This window comes from Numenius arquata, chromosome 14, assembly GCF_964106895.1.
Source record: "Numenius arquata chromosome 14, bNumArq3.hap1.1, whole genome shotgun sequence".
Classification (NCBI taxonomy): domain Eukaryota; kingdom Metazoa; phylum Chordata; class Aves; order Charadriiformes; family Scolopacidae; genus Numenius; species Numenius arquata.
In genome coordinates this window covers 1655927-1672890 of record NC_133589.1, presented here as the reverse complement: position 1 = coordinate 1672890, position 16964 = coordinate 1655927, and the positions used below count along the sequence as shown (strand labels likewise).

The 16964-nt window shown below is 45.0% G+C and overlaps 1 protein-coding gene across 1 annotated transcript in view; it reads left to right on the top strand.

Moving 5' to 3' along the window:
- Positions 1-16964, top strand: part of PRKAR1B (protein kinase cAMP-dependent type I regulatory subunit beta) — a 94225-nt gene that overhangs the window by 64970 nt on the left and 12291 nt on the right. The window contains exons 8-9 of the mRNA XM_074158323.1: positions 6306-6366; positions 9513-9634. Coding sequence (XP_074014424.1) covers positions 6306-6366; positions 9513-9634 — 183 coding nt within the window. The remainder of the gene's footprint in view (positions 1-6305; positions 6367-9512; positions 9635-16964) is intronic.

The window sequence follows — 16964 nt, the reverse complement described above, 5'->3', positions numbered from 1 at the left end:
TTCAGATCTGCACTTGCCAAAAACATTTTATCCTGTCATGAGACACTTGACTCTCTACCTCATTCCTCCTCGCAGGCTCTTGTTTTGGTTCTTTGCTTCGCATTTAGTAATTTCCAGATTTTATTTCTGCTCAGTGCCATTTCCCCCACTTCCATGTCTCATTGATCCTGACTGGTTTATGGTATGAATAAAATGCATCTCGGGAGGTTTGGGAGTTTGGATTTTCCTTTTTCTTTTTGGGATAGACAAAGCCTGATGCAAAAAGTTCCTGCTGGCTCTTAGTTACACTTGTCATCCATTTGTTATTTAGCCCGTCCCAAAAGAAGTTTGTTAAAACAGATATATTTCTTTCTGTTTCATTGTCTCAGCTTAGGTATCCTGGTGGCTTGAAGGTCACGTTCGAGTTTGTTTTAGCAGCTGTGAGGGCTGTAAGTGTTGGGGTAGATCTTTTTGTTGGGATTTGCAGTGAAATGGGTTGGCTTTCGCTGCAGTCCCTAACAGAGTATTATACCGTGAAATTCATTGTACGAGATGGATTACAAAAACCCACTTCAACATGTTCCCCCCTCAGTACACACAAATTATCTCTCCATCTGTGTGTTCCATTTATTTCATAAGATTACCTAGGCCGAGTTGCATGTTTTTCCATTGCAAATTTTTTAATGTATATGTTCTCTGTGTGTGCACACACACGCACACAGTTATGTACATATTCTATATTTATTTACTTACATTCTTCTTGGAGAGATGCAAAGGAATTTTTTTGCCGTAGGATTCTCGTATAATTCAGTTGCTGAAATGTTGCTCCTTTCTTCTTTGCAGTTGGGATTCAAGAGCATCACGGAGTGGGGAACATCCCAGGGCAGTACAATATTTGTATTCCAAATATAGCAAATACCACAAATACCAGAGAAGCAAATGTCTGTATCCCAACATCAGATCGATCCCCCAGACAATTCAGTTCCCAGACTGAGGAAATTTGAAGTATTAATTTCTTGTAATTTCTACTTTAAGAAGGCTTGATTTGGGATAATTTAACTATCCTCTAGTTCCCATGGTCCAAGGTACCTGGCTCTGAGGACAGAGTTACATGAGATGCAATGCTTTGCCCATTTGGCAAACTTTGCTCCCAGAAAGTGAGTTGCAATATTGGGATATAAGTCATGACAAATCAAGGTTAATCAGTTCCTAATGTTATGCCTCATTTTATTTGTGTGATTTTGGCTTTGTTCTACCATCTTTTCCCAGCTTTGAGCCTGAGAACAAGTTCTTTAACAAGTGCTTCTTTCCACTCAGACAAAATAAGTCAGCAGGACCTCGTGTTTCCCTAAAACATAGGTTGTGCGGTGGCCAAGATTCGCGATAAAGTGAATCCCAAGCCTCCAACCCATCCAACATCCATGCCACATGGCACTGGCATCTTTTCTTTTCACGGCCAGGATGGTCTGTGACTCTTTCTTTCATGCTCCTGTAACAAGGTACACCCAACGCGTTGTTCAATATCGGGTTTATGCGGGGATTAAAGAGGGCTGGAGCAGTCCCCAAGCCCCTTCCAGCACCCCCTGCCAGCGTAACTCTTTTATTTGAAACTTGAGCCACGCTGTGCCTTTTGGTGGCCGTTTGTTTGGCTTCTTACTGAAGGTGGGGGTTTCTAGGAAGGACCCGATCAGCTCCAGCCACCCCATCTGTGCACCCAAAAAAACAGAGCAAGGAAGGAGACATGAAGAGCGCTGGAGGGACCAAACGAAGAGGCGAGCAGAGGGGAGGAAAGACAGAGACCGGGCTGGAGCAGTGGGAAGAAAAAATGGAATAAAACAGGGAAAGTGAAGAAGGGGCAGTTGGAAGAGAGACACAAGTCCTATCCAATAAGACCAATCTCTGGGACGTTCCTTTTTCCTACCCTGTGTGTGGCTTAAGCTAAGCCTGGGGCTTGCAACATTTTGTCCTAAAACTGGCTTTGAGCTCTTTTCTGGGTGGGTTTGGCAAATGCAAGCGATCTCGTTTCTGCTTGGGACCGTTTCAGGGAGGAGCTCTGCAGCTTAGAATATTAACAAGTCTTTGGAGTCAGTGGGAACCACTGTCTTTAAGAAGATGAGCTTGTGCGTGACAGCTCAGGATCGGGGAGAAAGGGAACAAAGGAAAGGAGGGAGCGGGAGAAGCAGCGACTATTGAAGTAAGATATTAATAGGTTAGAAAAAGCAGAATTAATAAAGACTTTTTAAAACATGCCATCAAGAGCCCTGCCAGTGCAGAATTATTCATCTACATTTACTATTGTTTTTATCTGGCTCAAGCAGTCAGATTTCTACTGCTTCCCTTGGGAAACTTTTCTGCAAGAGAATAATTCCTAAGTTGGGGAAACTTTTTTGATATTCATCTTAAATTAGATTTTCTTAATTTTCTCCTATTACTTTGAATTACGTCAAGTTACGCTGTACTAAATTGGCCTCTCTTTCTGTCATGTATCAATAGATGATTATCGCTGTCTGCTTAAAACCCCTGCAAGAGTGCGTGCCAGGTATGAGCGTGACATACCTACAATCCCGGCGTCGAACTGACCCGTACAGGCAGAACTTCTGTTGTTCTCCCCAAGTGCTTTGTCAGTTCTTCAGGCTCTGCGTGGTTTGGGAGCACTTTTTGGAGAAGAAGTCCCCGGGCAGAGCGTAGCATGCCGGGGACCATCACATCTGAGCCGTGGAGATGGAGCCTCTGAGCTCCATTCCTGGCTGATGCCTTGGGGTATAGAGACTAGAATAGCCCTGGCTGTGCTCCTGTTGCAGTGTGATGTTGCGAACCAGATCTCACCTACTGTCTGTAAATCTCTTTTCAACTTTACAACTTTCCAGTCTTCCTCCCTTCGTCAAACATCTGAGCTTTGGAATTTTTCTTCTTTCTTTCTTTGCGTTTCTGAGCTGTATTTTCCAAACAGAAGCTCATTCTATTATTTCCTACTCCAATTTCTAAGGTCTCTAGGTCCTTTCTTGTTATTTTCCTGTCCTGGCAAACTTTCACAGTATCTGCAGATACCGTTACTGTCTGCAGATATCGTTACTGTCTGATTTGTTGCTGCTTTGAGAAGATCCATTAAAATATTGCGTAAGACCAGACTCAGCAGATGTCCCAGGGAGTGTGTCGCTTGTCACTCCTGCAGAAAGGACTGGAAAGGTGGTAGAAGAGGTTATGAAGGTGTTCACACCCGTGGCCTCAACTATTTGGATAAAGCAACTCAACCAAGTAAATCAAGTACAAAAAGGCCATCAGGAGTCAGAGGTGACATTATGCCTATGGGAGGGAACAGGAAAAGAATATTACAGGAAGGTTGGAAGTTGGCATGTTCTTTTTTTACTTCATGGGCAGCAAAGACGATTAATACCACTGGAAATAAGCACATGCTTTGGTTGGTTGTGAGATTTCTACTGTTGGGTTGGTTTTAGCTTATATTCAAGTAGTGTTCTCTCAAAATCTCCTCCCCTCCTTCTGCTTGTGAAAGCTTATGCAGGGAAACACGCTCAGGTGAAGATGATGTGCCTGAGGGTAAGCTAAGCTCCTCCTTTCTGGAAGGGAAATTGGGGTCCCATTGTGTCAACTGGGATCCAGCCTGGGCACTCTTAGGTGCAGCTCTGCTGTCGGGTGGCTTGTCCCACCCTGGGGGCTGTTGTTCATCTCCCCGAGGAGAGATGGAAGATTGGATGGAGCCATCGGTTGGTTCACCACGGATTTCAGTGCATGTGCTGGGAAATAGGACTCCTAAACCTCAACCGTTAATTCTTCCATAGGCTCTTGTTCTCCCTGACCTTTGTGGTACCATTCTGAGACGTGGGATAGTCAAGACAGTGAAGCTGTGCATTAAGTGGAGTCCCTCTGAGGTTCTAGGGCCTATCACAAGACAGAAAATCATAACAGCACATTTAATGAATTCCTTCCACTTAAGTTTTGCTTTTGCACTTGTCTTCTTGGTGGGTTTTGTACCAGAACCCTGCCCTGGCTTAGTTTAGCCAAGAGCCAAGATGCCCATTTCCCTGCAGGAACTGACGGGCTCTTGCTCCCCAGGCCCGGTGTCCTACCTCCCCGGCTCTCGTCTGCCTCTCTAAATACTGGAAGCTGTGGTCAGGCGTCACTTGTGGCTGCTGATTACTGCTTCTTAAAATTCATCTGCGCCCGCAAGTCATTTAAAAAGCATTTTCCACATCTGTCCCACTAAACCACCAATCTGCTTTTCCACAGCTGTCAATTTTCCTGCTCTGGTTTCCACTGGATTGCAGGGAGGAAGGCGACGGCCGCGCAGTGTCCGGTGTTCCGTCCTTCGGCTCGCAGGGAGCTCTCGGGCTCTGCCGAGCTCTGCGGAGCCTCCTCCCTTTGAAGTTATTGGTTTTTTCTTTTCTTTCTGGCACTTCAAATGCTCTCGGGGGGCCCCCTGAGGTGGAGAACCAGGTTTGTCAGACAGAGAGGTCAGAGAAGGGTGAGCGATGCTATCGCTGAGGGGAGAACTGTCATCGCCGGACTCGGAAATGATGAGCGGGGTGCGGAGAGGGAGCCCTCGGGAGCTGATGATGCTGATCCCGCGGTACCGGAGAAGAGAGGCAGCTCCTGTGGCTGGTCCTGAGGGACGTGGCCCCGGAGAGGGGTGAAGATGAGAGCTTTGGAGGAGAGCACCCGGTGGCTTCTGCCGATCCAAAGCCTGTTGGTGTTGGGGGAAGGATTCCCGTTGCTTTGGTGGCCGTTGGGTCCGTCCCCACCTGCACCGTGCATGTAGAAAGAGAGAAGATGTTCAATTCTTAGTGTTGTCATTGCACCAGCCTTTTCCATTTCCATACTCAAAGCACTTCTGAATGCTTCCACTGTGGAGAGTAAAATGGTTCTTCTCCTTTTCCTTTGTCTGTCTCCCCTTCTGCCTCTGCTTCCAGAGTGCCTACTTGGACATAAGGAATAGAGAAGTGGCTTTTCCTATGGCAGACATGACGTCTGCTTCTGTCCTTTCTGCCCAGCCTATAAGCAAAAGCCATCTTTATTTCTCTTTTCCTCAGAAGATGAGTGTATTATCTTTATGCCATCCTTCTGCCATGTAGGTTGACAGGCATTGGGCAGCCTTCGACGAGGGGTAGCCTTCGATGGGATGAGGGAGAACGGTTTTAAACGGAAAGAGGGGAGATTGAGCTGAGATGTGGGGAAGAACTTCTTTGCTGTGAGGGTGGTGAGAGCCTGGCCCAGGTTGCCCAGAGAAGCTGTGGCTGCCCCATCCCTGGAGGGGTTCAAGGCCAGGTTGGAGGGGGCTTGGAGCAACCTGGTCTGGTGGGAGGTGTCCCTGCCCAGGGCAGGGGGTGGCACTGGATGGGCTTTAAGGTCCCTTCCAACCCAAACCATTCTGTGAGTCTGTGATTCGACACCCCCAGGAATGTGGCAGAAGTGCTGGGGGCTGTCACAGAACGGTGTGGAAGGAACTCACAGCACCGAGGAAGACCCTGGAGTTCCTCTGTGGTCCCAGCCAAGGTGTCTTCTCAAGTCATTTGTGTCACTGCAGGAGGAGTTAAGGATGAATTAATTACTTGTGAATTGGTAAAACTGCATGGTATTTTTTTGTACCGGAATCTCCTTCAGAAGTGCCTGCTGGGATGGAACCTGGGGTTTCTGTCTGGGGGATCAAACACTCTGTAAGCAGAAGTTTTCTCAGTAATTTATCACACAATAAAATCTCTACTGGAGTGGGAATGACTGTGCTGGTGGCTGCACATACACTGGCAGATTGTCTGCTCCAAAACGCTTAAATCTTGTTAAAATAATACTATGAATAAGTTGCTGAGCAGTAAGAGTACACACAGCACTATACAGAATATAAACCAGGCTCGCAGATAAATGCTCTTGGCATTAAAGAGGTTTTAACCGAAAAGGATGGGACCCATGAGGGGGACATTTTAAGTTTTATCCTACTTTGTAATTGTAAATTCCCTTCTAGCAGGGCCTCATTGGTAACAAGATATATATTGAATTAGCCAAAGAGTTAATTGATGAAGCTCTGGCTTTATAACGAGCGCCTGTAAATAATGGGTACAATTCATCGGCGGTGTCCAGTAACACCAGTGAAGTCAGTGAAATTACACCGGGATTGAATTTGATTCCTTCTGTCTTTGCTTATCAGGGATACGACTTGCCCAGACATTTTATGGGGAAACATTTGCCTTAAGGCTGTTTATACTGGCCGTGCCGGAGAGCTGGAAGGGGAGGGAAAGCAAAGAGCAGCTGTAGGAAGGAATCACAAAAATACTTTGTGTAATGCTCTAACCTCCTTTTTCTCTCCCCTCTAATGACAGGGCAGCACGCTGAGGAAGCGGAAGATGTATGAAGAATTCCTGAGCAAGGTCTCCATTTTGGGTCAGTTTGGACTCGCGCGTTGGTCCCTCCGTTGTCCCTGTTGTCGGGGGGAATCGGGGTCTTTGAGGGCACGATGGAAGCGACAGTGGTCAAATGGAAGGTCTCGTAGCTGCCTCGTTTCCTTAGGAATGAGTGTGAAGGGCCCTTTTTAGGACTTGTTTTTCTCATTCTTTTAAATGTGCTGGACATTTGTTTGAAGGGCAAATCTTTCCTTAAATCTAGGAGCAGGCAAGCGCTGGCAGCCTTTTGGTAGCTGCTGTTGCAGTAGAGATGCCATGGATAGAGGAGAAAGCAGTGCAGAGAGATGAATTTGTCAGAAAGTCTAGTTACATCCTCCCAGGTGACAGGTGAGGAGCTTTTTCCTGTGAGAATACTGTATTTATGTGCACCAAACAAACTAACCTCACAAATCACAACGGACTGTTTTTTTTTTCCCTTCTTCTGTGTATTTTCCAGCCCCCGTCTCACATTCTTAAAACATCTGTTTAGCTTCTTGTCCTTGGATTTTGTTTCCCTTTGATTAATGCGATAGCCACGAAATTCGGACATGTTCTTGATGGCCTTCAGTAGGAAAAACAACAACCCCATAATGCCCGACCAATCCATCACCATTAGGGGAACAAAAGCTTCTAATAAGGAGGACAGTGTTAGACAGCGCAGTGAAATGCTGATGCTGTGGGAGAAACACTGTGTTTCTGCTGGGGCTGTTTTGAAAAAAAAAACACCACAAAACACAGTACAGGATTAATTTGCTATATAATCCAAATACTTATATTTCTTTTTGAACAATTTTCTTTTCTTGTTTATGGTGTTCGTCTACCATTTGAGCTTATTTACCTGAAATATGAGAGTCTGAGTGAAAATACACTTGAACTTCTGAGAGGTGCTATGCGTGAAATTTTCAATTACATTTGTGTGTTTAGAGTAAGGCCAAGTATCTTACTCACTTATTAATAAAGTTTTCATCATTTAAATGCCTTATTTGTATGCTTAATTTAAATCTTCCTAAGTTAAGAACACATATTATACCCAATTACAATGAGTATTTAAAGAAAAAAGGATCCCTGCACCTGCACTAATGAGGAGCAATTACAACAATGAGACATCCCCAAACAATTGCAGAGTGGAAAGGTTATTCAGAGATGCGCTTCCTTAAACATGTGGTTTGCAATATAATTATATCCTAGTTTGTAGTATGGCTTTTCAGTCTTGGTAAAAAGTGAGGTAGGACTTGAGATTTGAACCTTTTTTTTAAGCACAGAAAAGCACCAGACAAAATAGTGCATCATTGCAGGAACGTCGAGAATTTGGGTGAAATGTGTAAGGATCTGTTTCACGTGTCTAAAAAGTAGGTGACAGCTGGGAAACAGAGAGGTATTTTAGAAATCTCAGCGCAGCACTGAGAAGTCAACTTCTTTTCCTGCCTTCATGTGGTCAGAACTTGGTGATTTTGTGGCACAAAACCCTCTACCACCTTCTTATACATATTTTTTCAAGGTTTGTGTAGTGCCAGTAGCCACCCATATAACTGGAAGAGCAACTATATTTTTTTGAAATCTAAGGATTTTGTAGATTATCAGAACCTGCTCATAGTGTATTGAACAAGATACGAGAAAACTAATTGTTTCAAATCTTTCTTCTGTAGCTTAATTAAATGTAAAGCCACAAATTGATACGTGCGATTTAGAAATTGCAAAAAGTTGCACATGGTCTGCTTGATTTGATGCTTGACTTTAACTCTGCAACTAAAACTTTAGGAGTTTTATCATGTACAATCTTCAGTATCTTGCAAGAACCATTAACCATTGTATTTGTAGTGTCCCTTAGACAAAAGAGAGACACTTCGTGACTACAGCTAGAATTAGCTTTGAATTTTTCATAAAGCCAACTGAGGAAGAAGTTTCAAGAGACTCTTTCTTTTCATTGTTAATTACTGAGTTCTCTTTTTAAAAAAAAAAAAAAAAAAGAAAAAGCCGACTCTAGTCTGTATGAAAGAGTTTTATGCTTATTTTTAGTCAAACAGAGCACTTTCTGAATGTTGCATTGACAATATGGGCTTGGTCTCTGATATTAATGCTTCTGCGGCAAAAGCCACAGATACGCCAGGAAAGTGCATTAGTGATTAGAGGTGGAGAAAATAATAGAAATAATTATTTTCCAAACAGCAACAGAAAATGGCATAAATCCATGAAGACGTGTGTCGGGCGACTCAAAACTGACCTTTGGTGCATCAACCACTTCCCTCTGGTTTTGTTACCAGACTCAGTGTGCGCTTCCGAGCTCAGCCAAAAGGCTTTTTAACTTTTAAAGAGCAGCTCTCTCCCCTCACCCAGCACTTCAAAGCAATAATTTGAACACGATGGGAAAACTAGAGCCTGAGAGAACAGCCCAGATCTAATCCTGGTGTCGGGAGCTGTGTCTTGACTTACCAGAGTTCAGTAATTCATCGTTAAGTGGCAATCAGCAGAGCTCTAGAACATGAATTTCAGCCCAGCTTTTTGAGGCAGTGAAGGTTGTATCACTGTATTACCTGTTCCTTTTAATAACTTCTAAACCTCTCACTGGGAAGCTGTGGCTGCCCCGTCCCTGGAGGGGTTCAAGGCCAGGTTGGAGGGGGCTTGGAGCAACCTGGTCTGGTGGGAGGTGTCCCTGCCCAGGGCAGGGGGTGGCACTGGTTGAGCTTTAAGGTCCCTTCCAACCCAAACCATTCTGTGATTCTTTGCTTACCCAGCCGCCCATGAGTAACTGGCCAAGAGCAGCTCTGATGAGAAGACGGCAGGACTTGATCTGACACCTGGGGTGGGATGCTGTAGGAGAGGACCCGGGCACTCCCGTGTCATTGGTGTCTCCCCACAGCTCCGAGGCTGCTCCCGTCCCCACACAGATCACATCGCAGGCGGGGGAACCCTGGCCAACTTTTCCTGACCAACTTTTCAGATTATTATCTGGGCGATTAGTAAAGTCTAAGACACAATGAATAAATACATTCATGTTTCCCAACCGGAGGTTCGTGCGAAGTGCCTGGATGAAAGAAGTGTTTCTTTTAGAACAGAACCAGGCGTAGCAGAGCTGTCAGTTTAGATACGAATCTTCAGGCAAAGTTAGAGCCTTTTTGTAATAAAGCTTTATGATCTTCAATATTTCAGAGTCCCTGGACAAATGGGAGCGGCTGACGGTGGCTGACGCACTGGAACCTGTCCAGTTTGAAGATGGAGAAAAGATTGTTGTGCAGGGAGAGCCCGGTGATGACTTCTTCATTATTACAGAGGTAAGATCAGCATCCTGATACGCTCTGTCATTTCCTGGCAAAGATCAAGACTGTGTATTAAAAGATGTTTGGGTTCAGTTTAATCTCTTATTGCAGCATAAACTCCACTCAAACCAGGCGAATTACTCAGAATTCAAATGAATTGAGGCAGCAATTCTGTGGAAATGTCTTAAGTGGGATGATCCCTGGTTTCCAGTAAATTGAAGACAGTGGAATGTTGAGGTGTGTCTGGTGTCTTGACTGTTTGAAGGTTTGTTTTCTACAGGAGATTTTTCTTGTTCCAAGTTGCCAACACTTCCCCAGGCTCGGCAGCCCCACGGTGCATTGATCATTACTCCCACAGGGACGTACAGAGGGAAATCACAAACAAACATCTGTAAACTGGAGCCAGAGACCTGATCTGAAAATGGATAATTTGTTCTTTGTTTTGCCTTAAACTCAGTCCAAACGGCTGAGCCGGTTTCTTGTTTACTCTCACACAGGCGGGCGGATCTGTCAGGCAGCTGAAAACGCTGACATCTTTTTGGGACACTTCAGTTCCACCATCTCCCTTCTGCAGACAGATGCTGACAGGGTTTTTCCTCCCTCTCTGGCATAACTGTTTGGACCCTCAGTATCTCATACAAATACCCAGGCGCTGTGATACAACAGGTCATAGAAGGGTATCAGAGAGACTCAGACTAAGAATAACAAGCCAGAATTGGGGCATAATTGTGTACATGTTGAAGTAGGAGTTTTTCAGGACCAGCTGTGAGTGTCGATACACAGATCTATAGCCTGGGAATGACAACATCTGGCTGTGGTGGCAGTTCAAGCGCAAATCCCAACATCTGGCAGTGGTGGCAGATGGGCTGGGCGGGGACCTGAACCCTTCGCCGTGGGATGAGGTGGGTCAGATGGATGGGAGGTGGCTAGTGGTGCCCCAGGGTATGTCTCTGGCTCCCTCAGGCTGCTGTGTCCTGGTGGGATTTAAAAGGAAGGAGCCCCTGCCCCGCTCAGGTGACAGAGGGTTGTACAGCACCCCTGGCTTTGGGCGCTCTACTTTTGCTAGCTCCTTATCTCTGAATTTTTGCATAGTTGCCTCTATCCAAGGCAGCCAGAATTTGGTTCGTAATCAATATCTGACGCTTAAAAATTTCACTCTTTCTTTCCTCTCGAGTGTGGGATGCTGCTGCTGAAATCCGTACTTCATTTATGAACATGGTTTCTCTTCTGATGCTCACAGAATTGTCGGTGCAAATAACTCCGCCTGTAGATCACACAGTTTAAACGTGTGACGAGCAGTGCCCCTTCCGAACAACAGTGTCCGAATAAAAGAGACTAATACTCCATAGGGATTTTTTTTTTTTCATTAACAAGATACTTAGTAAATAAGAAAAATTTGTATTTCTAGTAGTGTTACTAAGCGTCCTGTTACTCCTTGCAGCAGCATGAGACTAGGAAAACCTGGTTTTCTTAGCCATCGAATCCCATGTGGAAAATTGGCAGCTTGCTTAAGAATTACCCAGGGCCTTCATTTTCCCCCTCTTGATGGAACAGCTGTTAAGACTTGAACGGGGAGAGGCGCATTAACACCACGTACAGCAGAATCATAAAGTATCTGCTCTCCTCACCCTCCCACTATAAATCTAACATCGTTTCACACTTTGGAAATTGCCTATAATTTTCTGCATTAAAGAGCGAACATCCAGCACCAACTATTTCTTGTGCTGCAGTAGTATTTGTGCCCGCTCACACATACTTTAAGCTTTGTATTTTAAGCCTCGTTTCACAAGAGTTTACATTTTTGACATTAAACTTTTCTGCAGGAGAGCTGACACGAGCAGCCAGGAACACAGTATTCTACAAACTGGTTGAGAGGAGTTTTGGCTGTTTCGTTGTCACAGTATGTTGAAAAGTCATTAGCTTCTTTCATGTGTTTTTTGGTGTTTGTGGCCTTATAATCCAAAACAGTCGAAATGCAGCCCATTTGCTGGACTGCTAGAGATGCAGAGAGGATTCATATATCAGGAGAATGCAGCCTCCTTCGGAGCACTCTGTGTCCAGCAGCACAAAGCTGAGCTTTGCCCTGCAATTCTGGGGCAAGGCACTCATTTATTACAAACCACGGTCATTCACGGCATGCCTTAGACAAACCAGTTACCGATTTACAAAGCTTTGGTGCACCAGCATCCCAAATGCTGGTTCCAAGCGGGATCTCGTGACTCTTATCATAAAAGCTTCTCCAAGACACCCAGGAATCACATGTGGATTTTAAATTATTAGCACAGTTTTGTATGAACTTCATAAATTACTCGTTCATTTCTGTGAGATCCCTTTGGGATACCATATTTTAAGTGTATTAGTCCTGCAGAATGACAGGAGTGAACTGGCACCTTCGGGATCTGCAGACTGAAGTGCAGCCATGAAACTCTTTGAGATTTCCAGCTTCGGTGATGATCAGAACAGCAATTCCTGCTTTAAACCAGGAATATCATCCCGTATGGACAAGAATATTTAGTCTCTCCCTTTTGTCAAGCAAACACTTTCACCTTTTCTTCTCCTTTCTTAGCATAACCTTTATTTTTGTGGCTTTCCGTCCACCTTCTCATCTCCCGCACCGCACAGCTCGTAGTGGGTGCAGGTTATTGGGGGTGCAGGGGGTGCACGGAAACGCTGCCGTGCCCCACGGAGAGCAAGGCTGCAGCAGGAGCTCAGCCAAGTTATTAAAATAGCAGAAAATGTGGACAGGGAAGAGTCACAGAAAACCAGGGCTTTTTAAGTTCACTGTTCACAAAGCTGGTTATCATTCATTTTTTGTTAAAAAAAGTCTAATAAGAAAGTACTACCCTGGGATTGCAGAGCAGCTACAGTTTTGCTGCCATCCTAGATCTCCACAGGCACCAGTAAGGTGTTTACTTGCGGTAGGTTGGGTGCTTTTCCATTTAAATGTCAAGCAGCCTTCAACAAGGTTTAGCTTTAATATTAAAATGCTGTGATTTTTTCCGGAGATAGAATTATTTTAATGTTTATACCATATTCCTTAACTTGAAGATAGGATCAGAAGCGAACGTCGCCTTAACAAAAGCAAAGTAACGGCTCCTGTGAGATTGATTTACTGCACTTGAAAGCGGTAATTAAAAAAAAGCAAAAAGCAAAAAAGCAGCAGCGCTGCAGTTTCTGTATTTTCAGATATTTCCAGGTCTTACTTTCCCACTCCGGTTTTCACACAACAAACCCGGGCTTTCCCAGACCAGACAGATGTGGAATGTATCTGCTGGATTCCAAGGTCATGGAATTATCCCATATGAGATTCCTGGCACGGAGGTGAAAAACTTTAAGCACCATGAAACAATTGTTGCCATAAAGAATTAGATTTTGGCAAGCGTAAATCATAACAGATGTACAGTTTCTAACAAATAAATTTGCAGTTGTGTTGTGCCCTGCCACACTCCGTACCCAGCAGCGGGGAGGATTTATTCCTCTGACTTCAGATAAGGCAAATATTTTTAGCCGGTGTTTTAAAGCGGTAGCTTGGAAAGGCGAGTGAGCTCTGCAGAGTTAAATACCCCAGCAAACGTTAAGTCCCTTTAAACGAAATGCCAGCTGAACGGGGGCTGATTTTATCCCCGACTCGTGCTTTGCCACTGACTTCAGTCCGAACAGTAGTTCAGACTGGTGTAGTAGGGCTCTGGAACTGGAAAGAGATGAGGTTTTTGCTGTTGTCAAGGTTACTGAGAAAGGTGGTGACTATAGTATTAAAAATAGCGGTTGTGATTGCGTTCCGTTCTCTTAAGTTTGGCTTCGAACCTGGCCGGGTGGCACAGCACCCCCGAGGAAGTCCCTGTCCTTTCAGCGTGCTCTCCGGAGCCTGTCATCTCCTCGCGGGACAGTTTGGTTCCAGTGGTGCAGGGAACGAAGAAAGAAAACTGCCTGAGAAGCAAAACGCTTCCAATTAAGAGTTGGTCGAGTTGCCCGGCAATAGCATGCAGCAGCCTAAAAATAAAAGACCTAAAAATAGAAGATAATTCACAGGAGAAAATTCAAGGAGAAACGGACCCATTGTATCAAGTAGTTGCGCATTAGATTTTTTGTTTTTAACTTTAAAAACGAGTATATTTAATTGTAGATTAGTGCTAAGTTACAGGGGTTGTTGCACCTTCCTCTGCGACACCTTTGTGAGAAGCACTTCAAAAAAGCTGGGGATTTGTGGGTTTTGTTATTATCCTTCTGGTCAGAGGGGAGGCAGAGTCAGGGGCTCTGATTTTCAGTCTCCCCTGCGTTATCAGGCTGGTCTGTGGGCAGAACGTTGCCCTCCCTGATTCCCCATCGGTGGGAATAATCCTAATGACACTTCATGAAGGTGAGCAAGAGCTTAATGGGACAAAGCGTAACGTATCCATCGGTGCTGAAGCCAGGCAATGGGAACAGCAAAATTGGCAAATAAGAGAAATATTTTCATCGTCAGTGCAGAAATCCTTCCCGAATTAACGCACGGAGCTGCCTCATTGACAGAAATGAGTCAAATTAATTGGTAATGATTATTTGTCCAGCACTATTCTCGGCTGATCACACTGAAAACAGCCTTGTAATCCCCAGGAGGGATGCTGGCTTTCGTCCTGCTGTTGACATTTCCAGCCAGGGCCACAAACTGGTTCCAGTCTGGGCAGGATCTGCTGCGAGTTCTTGCTGAGAGCCTACTTGAGATACTGTCCTGTAGGTGAAATCAGTGTTTCCAGCCCCGCTGACACTCCTGGCTTGTGATGGAGCCTCTCTTCCTTGGGTGGAAGCGTGTTTGTAAACTCTCCTGCCATGGCAACGGGCACCGGCGCGGGAAGGTCCTCCTCGAACTCGGAAGGGTTCTCTGCTCTGCACAGAATTGGGCCCGTTGGTAGGAAAACTCGACTTGAGTCTTCAACTGCACAACAAGCATCCGAAGATTTATGATTTAAAAGCTCCTTGAGAAGGAAAAGAAAAGAAGAGAAATAATAGCCCAATTGTTTCCTGCTCTAAATTGTTGCTCTTTGACTTTCTAACCCAGGAGAGACCCCTTTGGCACCTACCCCTGCGACAGGCAGGGGAACTACAAAGTAAACTTCTTCCGTATGGTTAATGAAGTCACTGCCTTAGGCACACTCTGCTATCACACCTGATAATCTCTTTAAAAACACAGTGTGATTAATTATTAATTAGGAAGATGAATGTTGTCTAGAAAAGGACTTTCAAAGGCTACAATCTGAACTGCTTAATGGAACCGGGATTTTGTTGATAGCAAAAATGTTTGTCAAAGGCAGTCTACAGCGACTCCTAATATACCTAATAAACAAAATACACCGAATAAACAGAGCCAGCGCTCACTGGGGGCTCCCTGTTTTTCTTATTTCTAACTGCAGAGACGTTGTTTCCCGTGGAGCTGTTAGAGGAAAGGGACATTCAATTTTCTGGGTATCACCTAGTTGTGCTGGAGCAACAGCGTTTCCTTTGGCCCCGCTTCAACGTTCCTCTGTGTCCAGGGGGGCGTTTGTAACGCCCAGCTGAGCTCAAAGGTGGAATGTGAGGTGTGTGGTTGGGTCCCATCCTGATGAGGGACGGAGGTGGAGTGTTTTGCTGAGTCAAAAGTACTAAAACATCAGCTTAGTCCAGCTCTTGTTAAATTCAGTTCAACTTTGACTTCTGTGGGCAGTGGATCAGGCTGGGAATACACGCCATATCCATCTACAGGTGATTTCGAATGTGCCCTGATCTCTGTCGGAAAGGGACAGTGTTCCATAGGAAGCAACTGGCTGCTCCCCTTCTTCTTCCCACCAGCCGTGGAGGACCCGCCAGTGACTCCAGCTTTTGGCCCTTCCTTCCCACTCTTTCTCCGGCCCCGCTAGAAACCGCCGCAATGCAGTCACCTGCGGTAAATGCTGCAAAATCTGAAACCCTCAGAAGTGATGTACGACGGAGCGTTTTCTTCACAATTTTGATGAAACTTCAGATTAGCCAATATTTCTGGTCTATTTTAGAACTTTGCAGATTTTGTTCCTCGTTTGTGGCAGAAACCAGGACAACTGTATGTAAATTCGGTGAGTTGCTATGAACCCGGAGACTGGAGAATAATGTATAATAGTTTAAAAATGTACGGTTAAAAAAATACTGTCAAACCCAGTCATGACTCAATCTTGCGTCCACAGTCAGAATGAAGTCCTATTGCCTCATCCTTCTCCAACCCCATGAAGATCATCTAGCTTTGATATTATGAAAATGAAGCTTTTTTAAAAAAAGAAGTCTGATGGGTAGGAAGCCAATGTATAAGCCGTGGAGGCAGCCAATATTTTGTCATGGAAAAAAAATTCCCACCTGGGTTGACAGTAGTATGACCAAATAATTTTGAGAGTTGTAATGACTGTGGTATGTAGTACAGGTAAACTTTTAACCAGCTTATTTTATCTTAGCTACTTATCTGTCTTAGGTGAACATCTCCCAAACTTCACGGGGTTTCTCCATGCGCCACCCCTGTGATGAGGCACGTGAAGCAACCTCCCCATTGCACGTTGTGCTCTGAAGCAGAGGCACAAGAATTAAGATAGTTCTTTGATCCTGCTGGAGATGATCGATGGGAATTGGGCACCTTGAAGGTCTGGGCCTTCATGATGTGGCTCACGGAATGTCTAAGGTGGAGAAGCCATAGGGCTAATATGGAAGAGTCCCAGGCTAATGCATCAGCAGACCATCCTTGTGCCTTTATGTTAAATTTTACCACCCAAAAATGATGGGTGTTATTTTCTGACTGCAGGTTGTGTGGAAGTCACTCGCACTTTGTATTGCTGACTGAAATTTGTTTATTTCCTTATTTTTCTATAAAAGTCTTTCATAAATCAAAGGTTGGCAAGTCATAAAAATCCGAGATTATTTACTGGCTAAAGGAATATTCGCAGTGTCTTTGGCTACATAGTTCAAAGGATTTGTCTTCTTCTGGAAAGCAGCCCTAGAACTGCTGATCCTCAGCTGTAACATAAAAGCCGTCCCAGGAATGATGCTATCGGAGTCCCGGGGGGGTAACGTGGCAGCTGAGGAGCGATGTGCTGATGGACTTCCAGGACATTGCCACGGGGAGCGCTGCTTGTGCCAGCATCAGGAGGTACAGGCAGGACTCCGCGTTACTCTCTGTCCCTGGGACATCGGTAACCTGAGGTCTTGAAGCAAATCCACCCGGAGGATGCAGCGTTCCTGAACTATTCTCCAAGGCTTAAAAGCAGTTTTCATAGCCTCTCTTCTGCACACGCGATACCCGGCGCAAAAAAAATGCCTGTGAATGTTTCCCCAGTTCACTCCTGACATGACAACTTGTGTAGGAGTCTCCAGTCTC